Source organism: Papilio machaon, chromosome 28 (genome assembly GCF_912999745.1).
Source record: "Papilio machaon chromosome 28, ilPapMach1.1, whole genome shotgun sequence".
Taxonomy (NCBI): Eukaryota; Metazoa; Arthropoda; class Insecta; order Lepidoptera; family Papilionidae; genus Papilio; species Papilio machaon.
In genome coordinates this window covers 4,163,369-4,176,655 of record NC_060013.1, presented here as the reverse complement: position 1 = coordinate 4,176,655, position 13,287 = coordinate 4,163,369, and the positions used below count along the sequence as shown (strand labels likewise).

The 13,287-nt window shown below is 34.7% G+C and overlaps 1 protein-coding gene across 1 annotated transcript in view; it reads left to right on the top strand.

Moving 5' to 3' along the window:
• Positions 1-3,402: 3,402 nt before the first annotated feature.
• Positions 3,403-13,287, top strand: part of LOC106709146 (protein slit) — a 53,778-nt gene continuing 43,893 nt past the window's right edge. The window contains exon 1 of the mRNA XM_045684961.1: positions 3,403-3,603. Within this exon, the coding sequence (XP_045540917.1) occupies positions 3,422-3,603 (182 nt within the window). The 5' untranslated portion in view covers positions 3,403-3,421. The remainder of the gene's footprint in view (positions 3,604-13,287) is intronic.

Below are 13,287 nucleotides of genomic sequence, written 5' to 3'. Positions count from 1 at the left end.
ACTAATTCTATGTATACATAGATAATAAAGAAAAAAATTTAAATTTAAAACATTTGTAATAAAAAAGAATAATAGATAATAATCGTTAAAATACTGATGTAATAAACCGTTCGCTCTTAATATTTTCTAAATAATGTATTCATTTTTCCCTAACAACAAAATAATTGTTTTAATAATTTTCCCGCCAAACCCTGCCTCTAGTTTAGACGTAGTGACAAAAGCGCGCGAGGTGTGAATCCCATTTTGACAACTCGACAATGCCCATTCTGACAGCTGAATAGCTCTTTTTAAAAACACAAAGGCAAAGGTAGGCAGCCCGTTCGGCTTATTGTTTTTTTTTCCATTTTTAATTTTACGTCTTAAGCGTGGGATGTTTATTATTTTTTTATATTTTTCAATTAGGAAGTTACAGTATTATTATATTTTTTTTAATTTTTGATACTCCTTGACTTTGTGGTTTTATTTAAATGTAAGGTTCATAATAAAAAAACGATAAGTTATTTACAAAAATAATATAGATAAATTAAAAGGATACGACATAAAATGTTTAATACTTTAATAAATGCAGCAGATGGCCTTCTTTTTAATAAACTCTAAAAGCACACACGACCTTTGCTTTGTCAATAATAATAATAAAGTATAGCAAAGTACATTAGTGCTCCAGAAACTGAAGTCGTGACCCGGGAAGGAATTCACTTATCTCACCTTAATGCACCCGGGATGTTTCTGGCGTGCGTAACCGACTTATTTTAGTTTATTACACCAACAATAATCCCCGAGATAGCTCGGATTGATATACCGACATACTTATTTGACGTGTTGGGTATAAATATAGTGAAACAATATCTGTCCCGGTGAGAGGGGCGCTGCTATCGCGATTAGGTCGGTTAGTTATAGTACATAAAACCTACATGGGTATAGAAAATGGCATAAAAGAAAATGTGAGGGAACTGGGAGGCGCTAGTGTGCTATCATTATTTATTTTGCCTTATGCTCACCGGGTCATATGATGTCGATATATAAATCAATGTCAAAAGAATGTCTCAAAGTAGTCGTACTGTAGCTGTCTTAAAAACATAAATTAGTTTAATAGTTTTTGAGTTTATTCATTGAAAAACAATTAATTTCTTTTTATTGATAAATTACTGGTAACTCTGTATTAATAAACATAGATTAAAAATAAATTATAATTGTCAATTAGCTCGTCTTCCCTTGTGTTGTACAGGAAGGAGTTTGGTGACATTCTCGTCGCATTATCTAATCAACAACAATCAGCTTTGATTGGGAATTGTTCATTTGATTGTAGCAATTGACCACCGAGTGTACTCGTATGTAAGGGCTGCTGTACACGGAGAGCTCTAATCAGCCGACGAGTTCGCCGTTAGCCATGGTGGCTTTAATGTGGTCTTACGATTTTCTTATTAATGTATTTTTAATAACGTTATTACACACGTCATCAGCATCTGTAGTTGTAGGCCTACGGATGAATTGAAAGCATTAAATGTGATATGATTAAGAATGGTAGAGAAAAATATGCTTTTTCGGTGCGTCCCCTTGTCAGTCGAATAAGAAGGGAAAGGCGATTTGGCGGAAGACGCATAGGAAGGGGAAATATCCTCTTTCTGTGCGTCCACTTCTCCGTTGATACAAGGTAGTTAAAGGTAGGCAACTCATCTGCAACTGCTGACGTCTATGGGCAGGGATCGCTACGCTATCTCGGTGATTTCAGTTGGCCGCTTGCTTGTTTGCGATAATATGAAAAAAATCTAACAATCAATTTAGCTTTGTTATTCAATGATAATGTAGCTTTCTAATGGCCAAAGAATTTTCGAAATCCATCCAGTGGACAAAAACACAAATCTTTCTTCTTTTTATTATTAGTATATACTAGCTATCGTCCGCGTCTCCGTCAGCGCGGAATTTAACAAAATTTAATAAGTAGCATATGTATTCTTCCAGATTATGTTCTCAACCGTGCCAAATTTCATCAAGATCCGTTGAGCTGTTCTGGAGATAATTTCTAACAAACATCCATCTGAACATTCGCATCTATATATATACTAGCTGTCGCCCGCGACTACGTCCGCGCGCAGTTAAAAAAACCTAAATGGGGGAGGGGGTATGAAAAATAGATGTTGTCCGATTCTCAGACCTACTGAATATGCTCACAAAATTTCATGAGAATCGGTCAAGCCGTTTCGGAGGAGTACGGGAACGAAAACTGTGACACGAGAATCTTATCTATATATATAAAAGAAAGTTGTGTTAGTTACACCATTTATAAGTCAAGAACGGCTGAATCGATTTGACTGAAAATTGGTGGGCAGGTAGCTTAGAACCAGGAATAGGACATAGGATAATTTTTACAACGTTTTCTTTTCTTTTTTTTTTTTTTATTCCGCGCGGACGGAGTCGCGGGTAAAAGCTAGTATCTCTATATATAAAAGAAAGTTGTGTTAGTTACACCATTTATAACTCAAGAACGGCTGAATCGATTTGACTGAAAATTGGTTGTCAGGTAGCTTAGAACCAGGAAACGGACATAGGATAATTTTTACCCAGTTTCCTATTTTTTTTTTATTCCGCGCCGACGGAGTCGCGGGAAAAAGCTAGTTTTATATATTAGAAAAGAAAGTCGTGTTAGTTACACTATTTATAACTCAAGATCGGTCGAACTGATTTAGCTGAAAATTGATGGGGAGGTAGCTTAGAACTAGGAGACGGACATAGGAACTTTTTTATCTTGTTTTTTAATCCGCGCGGACGGAGTCGCGGGTAAAAGCTATTTTATAATATTAGTAAGATATTGATAATCGAACTGATGACTGTCAGATTTAGTAGTCTACTACTAACTACTAAGCCGTGATGTCATTGTATTGTATAACTGCTATTAAACGCATCTGTCAGTTACATCCAATTGACCTCAGAGTATATAACTCTTGATCGAAAACGACACGTTGAAACTCTGTACAATTGCTTAGTTTATGTATGTTTCATAATGAATGTGTTAAACTTAAAAGCTTTATTGTACTTTAAGGTAGGCAGTAACCGTATCTGTTAATTTAACGGTTCATTTTATAAACGTAATAGTAGTTTCAAGAAGCGAGCGTATCACCATCTCAAAGGCAGGCGCATCTGCGGTTGGTCTGGTATTGCAGATGTCCATGGGCGTCAATGAACACTTTGCCCCCTTATGTTATAAAAAAAAAATTCGAAAAGCGAGTGTGTGTGCCGATGGCAAAATCTAGTCCTATTATATATCTCCAAAGGCTATAAGTCGTGGTATTTTGTGCCTAATTGATTTCCGCCATTTTAGCGCTGAAATTCGAACTGCTATGTCATTGTTTTAAACGGAGATTTTGTCAGAAACCCATGGTAAGAGCTGTTTTTGGTTCCAGATGACCTAATTGAAGGTGTGAGGATGCGAGGTGCGGTGCTGAGCGTGCTTTGCGCGCTGAGCGCGGTGCTGCTGGGGCCGGGAGCAGCTGCAGCGGGAGCAGGAGCATGCCCCTGGGCTTGTGCGTGTCGGCCCGGCGCGCTTGACTGCGCTCATCGCGGTCTTCTGCACGCGCCTAGACGACTGCCCGGCGACGCGCATCGATTGTAAGTGAACGATGGCTGGAATCAAGCGAGCATCTTATTTTTCTTATCGTGTCAATAGTCTAGAAACTGATTTGATTCTAAATTGTTTTCTCACTTTATAGTTTATCTCGGCTTACATAAAATTGACAGGCTCAGTATAAATAATTTCATAAACTTAGTCGGAAACTTAAAATAGTTAAAACCTATATATCATTCAATACATACAAATGTGAACCTTATGTCTATAGTCACAAAGTACAAAACAGTTCCTATAACAACAGTTTCCTATTCCCGCGGTATGACGTCACTAACAATATCCCCGCGTAATTTACAAAAAGAACACGCTTTTGTACACCTTTTGTATCGACTATCAAATAATTTACATCACATATTCAAATATGAAACAAGCAACTTTCAACCTATAACAAAAGAAATAAAGTCTATATTGGATTAAAATCTATTAAATAGAATTTCGAACTAGTGTAGTACATTGTACAATTTATAACAAATTCGAATCGTCAAAGGTCAAGCAATTATGTACTTTATTGTGAAACCAACAAAGCTTTTAATCGAATTTTTATTAAAACAGAATAGCATTTTAGAGGCAAACCGATATTGTCAATCGATTTTGTTCTTTAATCAAGTAAGATATTAGGTTGATTTTTGTAGATGAATAGTTGTGTAGGGTGATCCTTTGCGGTGGCAATTTCTTTTCATTTTTCACAGGGGACTGTACATGTTACGCGTAAGGTTTCGGGTTTGTAGAGTAGAGAATAACATAGAGCGACCGATGCACACATTAATTAAAAAAAACTTGAGAGGTGTCAAGGGACACCCGGATGGAACGAAATTCCTTTCAATTAATTAGTGAAGGAACCAATGTTTATTCTATGAATAAAAAACTTAAGTCTTCACAAGAAGTACATTTTATTTCTATGAATTTTCGTTATATATTGTCACGTCGTTGCCATGGTGAAGTAGCGCTCATTCGTTTATAGCAAAAAGTGTCGTGACAACTTTTCGTAAGAATTTTTTCCGTCTAGCCCCCTTTCACAACGCGCGATAAGGAACTTCGTTCCAAAAAATGTTAAATGATACAGTGCAACTTTGATATTTAGTTCTTATCGGAATATTAAAAAGTTTTGACAAAAAAAAATGACAAACAGTTTTCTTCTCTTAAATTATTATTTTATTCGTTTTTTTTTACTAAAGACTTAAAATAAAAATAAAACTCTTATCAACTATCCTGTGTTTAATTAATACAAAAATAAAAATTTTACTAAATATAGAATAATTTTTGAATAATTAGAAACGTCCTGTCTAAAACTTTACATTCCTCTGTGGACAACTAACGGAGGGTAAGCCGCAAATATCAATATACAGTTGCGCACACAAGTGATATCACACAATTATGGCCACCCTTTGTGCTATAAACGTTTTCTTATGAACACTTTAATATCTACCCTTTTTCAAATAAAGAAATAGTTATTGAGTCTTAAAAAGTTATTTTTTGTATCCACTTATTATTTATTTATTAGTATTTACATTTCAGTTCCATTATTTTTATTCAAATCCATAGAAGTAACATTTCCAAATCTGTTTTGCCAGAAGATAGAAAAATAAAAAATAAAAAACCTTTACATAAAAAATTAGCTTTGACCCGCGACTTCGTCCGCGCGGAATAAAAAAAATGCACACAAGATAAAAAAGTTCCTATGTCCGTCTCCTAGTTCTAAGCTACCTCCCCATCAATTTTCAGTTAAATCAGTTCGACCGATCTTGAGTTATAAATAGTATAACTAACACGACTTTCTTTTATATATATAAAAAATAAATTAAAATCGTTTGAGTAGTTTTTGAGTTTTTTGGAACAAATAATCCCATCTTACTGTTTTAATGTTTGTTTGAAGGTATCGCTGAAAATGCTCAAAGGATCTTTATGAAAACTTGTCACAGATGTAGAACATAGTCTGGAAGAACACATAGACTATTTGTTAAGTTTATTTTTCTCGGGTGACAGCTAGTTATTAAATAAATATTTATTATTAGTTTTTTAGTTTATACAAAATAAACATATACGTCTCTGTATTACTTTGAAAGCCAGTGTTATTAAACCTTCTAATCTAACAAAGAGGTAGGCTTGTTGTAAAGCCTTTTAATACCTTGATCATTCAGATTACCACCGACACTAAATAAGCTACCCCTATCCGTACTTATTACATTCCAACCCCTTTATTATGCGTGAACAGTTGATCGACTGTTAAACTTATATAGATTTACTAGCTGTCGCCCGCGACTCCGTCCGCGCGCATTAAAAAAAAAACTAAATGGGGGGGGGAGGTATGAAAGATAGATGTTGGCCGATTCTCAGACCTACTCAATATGCTCACAAAATTTCATGAGAATCGGTCAAGCCGTTTCGGAGGAGTTTAACCACAAACACCGCGACACGAGAATTTTATACATTAGATAACTTTAAAAAGACATATTTTATTTAAAAAAAGGTTAATTTTTCTTCTAGATTATTTTTTTTCCAGCTGTTTGTTTAATTTCATACAATTTTATTTATCATCGATTTGGGCTGAGTTTAAATTTTAAAAACAATTGTAAATTAAACCTTAAAATAAATCACCTTTCCGTGTCTAGCTTTCTCAACATGAAAAACTCAAAATCTACTGAACCAGTATCACTATGGTTTTTACATTCTAATGGTAAATTTATAAATTTTTGTATAACTTACGAGCGTCTGCGTCTCAGGGGTTAAGCACTTGACTTGCAATCTGCAGCTCCTGGGTTGGAATCCCAACATGTACCAATGTGTTTTTCGATTTATATATGTACCTTTATCTGATGTAACCTGCACATATCTGAGAAGAAATTCAATGATATGTGTGAAGTCAACCCGCACTTGGCTGTGGTTGACTATGACCTAGTTACACCTAACTTGGGGTAGGCTCTGAGCTCCTCAGTGGGGACGTATAGTGAGCTGATGATGATGGTAAGATGATGAAAATTAGGCGTAATGAAATAATTTAACATTATGTTGGAAATTGTCAAGATATATTATACAACTAGCTTTTACCCGCGACTCCGTCCGCGCGGAATAAAAAATAGAAAACGGGATAAAAATTATCCTATGTCCGTTTCCTGGTTCTAAGCTACCTGCCCACCAATTTTCAGTCAAATCGATTCAGCCGTTCTTGAGTTATAAATAGTGTAACTAACACGACTTTCTTTTATATGTATACAACATGCAAAGCAGTGTTGCTAGTTTAACAAATTTTCCAACACCAAAAATACAAGGTTTACAAAATGTTATTTGAGTTCCGCAGCACAAAGGAGCGTTGTTGGGGTTTCCTTTCTCTTCCCTAGGGAAAACGAATTTACACGTCTAGAGTAATGACATAGATTAATACACTCCAGAGACTATTTATATTTTAGCGATTTAAAAATGCTAATATTTTCTGTATTCTAAATTGAAAAGTAAACTTTTTTTTATAACCTTTTTAATAAGATTTTTTTTGGATAGTTAAGTTAAGTAAGTTACAGATTATTCAGTAGAATGGTTATACAAAAATACGCTAATTTCATATTCTATTTCGTTGTCACAAAACTTCCGTAACATATAAATTTTACTTAGTTCTTTATTCATTTTTTTACTATTACAATATCATTTTTTACGTATATTAAATTAATTGTTTTCTATCTATAATTACATCCATAAATGACGCATATTTTATTCTGTTTAACTCCGAACGCTCTGTAGCGTAGCTGCTCTGCGCTGAAATTTGTTTATGCTAACAAGTACTAGGCTTACAAAAGCTCTGATTTAACTTCCAGTAACGAAGCAGCTTACAGAGCTTTTAGTTTCACTAAAGACTTCTATTTATACTTTTAACGAAATTTCATTCCCTCGCTGTAATTTAACTTAACACAAATATTACCATCCCTTTCAGACTCTATGAAATGAACAAAGATAAATATAGTCTTAGCTATAACAAACTGTCACTAGTAATAAACTCATATAAAAATTGTTTCTCTATGTTTTAAAGATATTTAAATTTACAAATGACAAACAAAGAAATTCATATGTTTCTTTGGCGTAAGGACTGCCCTAATATATGTATAAATATGGTCACTCTACTCGCCAGCGGCGGTTCTCTCGCGAAGGCAAAATGCGCATCTCCAAGGGAGCGAAACTTCCCCGCGATCTATTACTACAGGCGTCAACGTGACTTTTTCCTGTACATTTTTAATTCAAACATTTAACTATTCAAGTATATTTATCCTATAGCCTGAAATACTTAATTTTGGAGTAATTAAATTTGAATTCATATATAGAAAGCCAAATTACAATTAAAAATCCTAATAATATTATAAATATGTTTAGATGGATGTTTGTTTGAAGTTATCTCCAGAACGGCTCAACGGATCTTGATGAAATTTAGCACAAATGTAGAACATAATCTGGAAGACCACATATGCTACTTTTTTTTAGTCCCGCGCGAACGGAGTCGCGGGCGACAGCTAGTTACTAACTATAACTAATCGCTTAAGTATTTATTTTTTAATAAATAGACATGTTGTCAAATGTCATAAGGCATTCCAATTTCAAACTTTTCATTTAAAGACCTTACGTCTTGGTCTCCAATTTATAGTCGTATAGTGACATCACTTATCGTTGGTTTCTGAGACCAACCGTTTTGTTTAAAATATAATGTTATCTTAATTTTTTCAAAGATAATGACAGTGATGAAGATATTTTTTACACAGAGATCTTGGTCTCGGAAACCAACGGTTAATATTCATTTTGATGCATTTTTTTCATATTTTTCTTCAAAGATTTGAAACACATCGTTGTTAAGTAACCGCTATAAAATCTAAATTGCCCAAATAAACTGCACATTCAGTACAAACGACTCTAACACAACTGCAATTAATCAAAAGCTGTACAATTTCACGCGCATCAGGCGAGTGGATTTAAAAAAAGCGCTTCCGTACGCCATTTGTGTGGTTCATCGACTACCCTCCGATTAAGGTGACTATGAGGTTTTAAATATTTGGATATCCCTTTTTCCTTCTCGAGCTATTACTGTCCACCGAAAGCGGAAAGATTTAATTTTGTATTTTGTATAAACAATAATTTAAGAAGTCATGGCCCGATTTTAAAAATTCTTTCACTAAACTAATTATACATTCATGAGTAAGATAAACTATATTTTAATACTAGCTGTCGCCCGCGATTTCATCCGCAAGAAATAAAAAAAGTAATAAGTAGCTTTACTTTACGTAATTTAACTTTTCGGCTTTTAATATTAAACTGGGACTGTCCTATTTAATACTACGTCACCCTACACCGCAGGCGTCCTCCAGGAAAACGCCGAGAAAACTCTAATTGATATAAATACGCTGCCTGAGAGGGCCTGCGATTAGAGATCCGCAAAGAAATGGTTTAATTTGCAACATTAAATTATTTAAGACTAAATTACAAAAATATAAGGGCGGTAAAGCCCTATGTAGTTCGTAAACATTATTTTGTGGGAGACAGGTGTACAGGGAGTTGCAAAAAAATTATTTATAATTGTTTCTATTTTCGTGTTTCCGAGCCCCCTGTAGGTTTTATTTTACAAAAAGATGTAATTTTAAAAAAAAACCGTGTTTTCAATGTGAATAAAATCTATGTGAGTCTTTTTGAGATATTTAAATAAATGTAAAATAATTTGCAAACTTTAATGCCCTCTAGCGGTCAAACGAAGTAACTTTAGATAGAGGTAAGTTTGGTTGAATCGACATATTTTCGACCAAGGAATCTGTACTATAAGTCAGTCCCGGACATCCTGTATATTTGATTCAAATTATATATTCAATTCTGTTAACTAATGTTGGGTAGTTCATAATAAACGTTTCAGTATTGGCTATTCTGATGTTAAAATTACTGTTAATAAAAAATTAGTGCAAGCAAATAATGCTGTATGTCGAACGTATGTTTAATCTGCTATAAGTTCTTATAAGACTACGTTTATTTTTCTACAAAGAATTATATGCAAATTATTCGTAAAAATATTACAAATAATTTTCTACGGAACCCACCGCTTTATATCACGGTACTCACTTAAAGTGTTTTTCCATTAATGTGTATAAAAACAGCGCAAAAGTGCCGTTTCGCAAACGAATGAATTTGCTGGATTACGTTTATTTTTACGTTTTTAAACTGAATACTAATTGCTTAAAATTTACTCAAATATATTATTTGACAAGCGAGAGTTAATTTAAAAAAAGACGGATTTTTTAACAGTGGTAGACGCCAGCAACAACAACATCAGTTGCATTGGCCTCGCTCAGTGAAACACGACCACACAGAAGACAGGCGTCAAGTGGAAGTAATTCCACGTACAGTCTGATGAGAGACTCTTTCCCTTGGCCATCCCTTTTCTTATAAGGAAAGGATGAGAAGGAGAGGTGGATTTGATGGAGGAGATGCATATGAAGGTTAATATTCTCTTTTTGTGCGTCTCCTCCTTCAATCGATTGGCAACGCATCTGCAATTGCGAATGTCTATGGGCAGCGGACGCTTCACCATTTCGGCAAATTCATGTGGCCGCTTGCTCGTTTGCCACATTGTAATATATAAAAAAGAAAATGCTGTCCTTTATTGTACACATGACACTCATAATAATACAAATTCAATGACATCACACTCGTCAAAATCTGTTTATTCGTTTAGGCTACGGAAGGTCACATTCTAACCTTCTGTAAATTGGGCAATAACTCCTTCACAATTAAATCACTGCGCTTGTTCATAATAAAACATGTCATTTAAATGGATTCATTCGATCAATTGCGGTATGTTTAAAATTTGTCTAAATAAATTACAAATGGACTTGAATTCGTGATTTAGCAGTGACATACTTAAATTATATTGTCTCTTTTATAGGCTATTAAGTGTATTTAACATTCAATTTGTCTCCATCGCCTGGCGCTTGGCACCTGGCACCTGGTTGGCATTTGGCTCCTGGCGTGATGCCAGCGCGCAATGCGGCTCGTTAGTACAGACATTTTTTACATATGTGTTGACAACGTAATGTATAGCTGGGAATATGTGCGAAATAAAGAGAATTTCAAAATGAAAACATATATAAAATTTATTTTTAATTCTGGTAGAAGTAAAAAAAAACAAACACTGACAGATCTTTATTACACTATCTTTTTTTCTTAGCTATCGGTGGATATCTTACTAATATTATAAACTAGCTTTAACCCGCGACTCCGTCCGCGCGGAATAAAAAAATAGAAAACGGGGTAAAAATTATCCTATGTCCTTTTCCTGGTTCTAAGCTACCAGCCCACCAATTTTCATACAAATCAATTCAGCCGTTCTTGAGTTATAAATAGTGTAACTAACACGACTTTCTTTTATATATATAAGATGCTAAAGTTTAGATGGATGGATGTTCGTTAGAAGGTATCTCTAGAACCGCTGCATGGATGTCGATGAAATTTGGCATAGATGCAGAACATAGTCTTGAAGAACACATAGGCGATTTTTTTTTAATTCCACGCGGATGGAAATACGGGTGTCATAGAGTTTAAATTAAAAAATTTCAAGTGTTTAATTTATGTTTTAAAACGCTGCCAATAGATGTCGCTATCTCACTATTACATAGTTATTCGGGATTTTTGCTTTTGTTTCAACAAAGTTAGGTTATTGAGTTTTTTCATTACAAACATACTAGGAAACAAATATTTCTTCCTTATATACCACTGAGCAATCGCTACAGCAATCAATTACATATAAGCGATGTCCAAAGTATTCCCGAGGCGTCTCAACTCTCGAAACTTACCATAGTCTTGATTAATATACGTCAAAGATACACTCAAACACAAAAGTGAATGAATGAATGAATGAAAAGTTAAATTTTGCTACGTATTGTTGTTTGCTATTAAAGTTACAAACTCAAGTTTTACTTTTGTGAGAAAGTGTTATATTTACTAAGAATAGATTAAATAGTCTGTATTTTAAGATATGAACGTCAGTGGCTCAGGGGTTAAGCACTTGCAATCTGCAGGTCCTGGGTTCTACTATATTTATCCGACGTTTGTACGGTGAAGGAAAGCATCGTGATGCAACCCACACATATGTGTGAATTCCCGGGAGAAAAAGACGGTGTCGTGGCTCGCTACCCGTCACGTTCCGTCTCCCGAAATGGCGAAAAGTGGATTGCGGAGGTTCATTTGGCCACACCAAATGGAGGTCCGTTATTTCTCTGGGTTACAGGTGTTAGTTGTGCTAGATGCTAAATCATTTCGCCATCAAAATAACTGAGGTACTTTCGTAAACAAATACTCTTTTATTTTAATCAAAAACTTAAATTTTTACTTGTCATATTTAAAACACATTATTAATCTTAATAAACAAAGATTGTAACAAAACACTTGTGTACACAACTGTACCTCGCATTCCGATAAAGGAGTTGGTAGACAAAGTTTAAATACAACTTCAGGGAGTGACGAAGCGACTGCTCCGACCCGTCTCAGTATTAATTACTTGTTAACAATTTGCACAACTTTAGGACTCAAGAGACGACCTAGGTCCAACCCTAAAACTCCACTGTCTTTACATCTGAAATACTGTCGTCCCTTACATTCTATACTAGCTTTTACCCGCGACTCCGTACGCGCGAAATAAAAAATAGAAAACGGGGTAAAAATTATCCTATGTCCGTTTCCTGGTTCTAAGGTACCTGCCCACCAATTTTCAGTCAAATCGATTCAGCCGTTCTTGAGTTTTAAATTGTGTAACTAACACGACTGTCTTTTATATATATAGATGTCAAAAGAAAAAGACCACAATATATGTATATTACAAATTTGTAAGTAAAGCCTAATGGGTATGAACTACTGAATAACTGGGTTTGGGTTCAAAACCTCTGCTATACGAGTGTCGTGACATTCTAGTACAAGGATTTAGCTTTTTAAAGATGGTTTATCTGATATATTCACTTTAAAATAACGCCTCTGACAGATACAAATTAATTAATGTAGGTCTATTAATAAAATAAAATCAGAGTGTCTGAAAAAAAATTCGTGCATATGATGTTTGTGTATTGCCGGTAACAAAAAGTTATTTTTTTTAATTGTTGTTCGTCTGTATATTTGTCCGCAAGGCAGCTTTTGTTCCCGGTATTCTCCGGAACGAATGGACCGATTTTAACGGGACTTTCACTGGAAGGTGGCTGATGTACGCAGGAATAGGATAGGATACCTTCTTTTTCAAATTCTGCGCTAACGAAGTCATGGGCGACCGCTAGTTGGACTATGAAATAATTGTTAATTTAAATTCAGTTTTGAAAAAACTTATGTAATATTCATATAAGGAAGGTAATATAGAAAGTGTTTTGTTTCGTTTGTGGGCGTAATAATAGTAACGATCAGAGCCACACAATTTGAATGCGCGTGCGCAGAACAATCGCAATTTGTTAGCGCGAGACAGAAATAAACTCATTACACGGACAATTGCGAGTGGGTATGACTGTACAGTTAAAGAAATAAATCCGCTTCCCACTAAGAATGGAATATTGTACGTTCTTTACAACTTATATATGTTGTTACAAAGAAAACACAAAAGAAACGTCGTCGACTGTACCTGTCCGTTTTACAAAAATATATTAGTCAGTTTTACTTTTATATAAAACTAGCTGTCACCC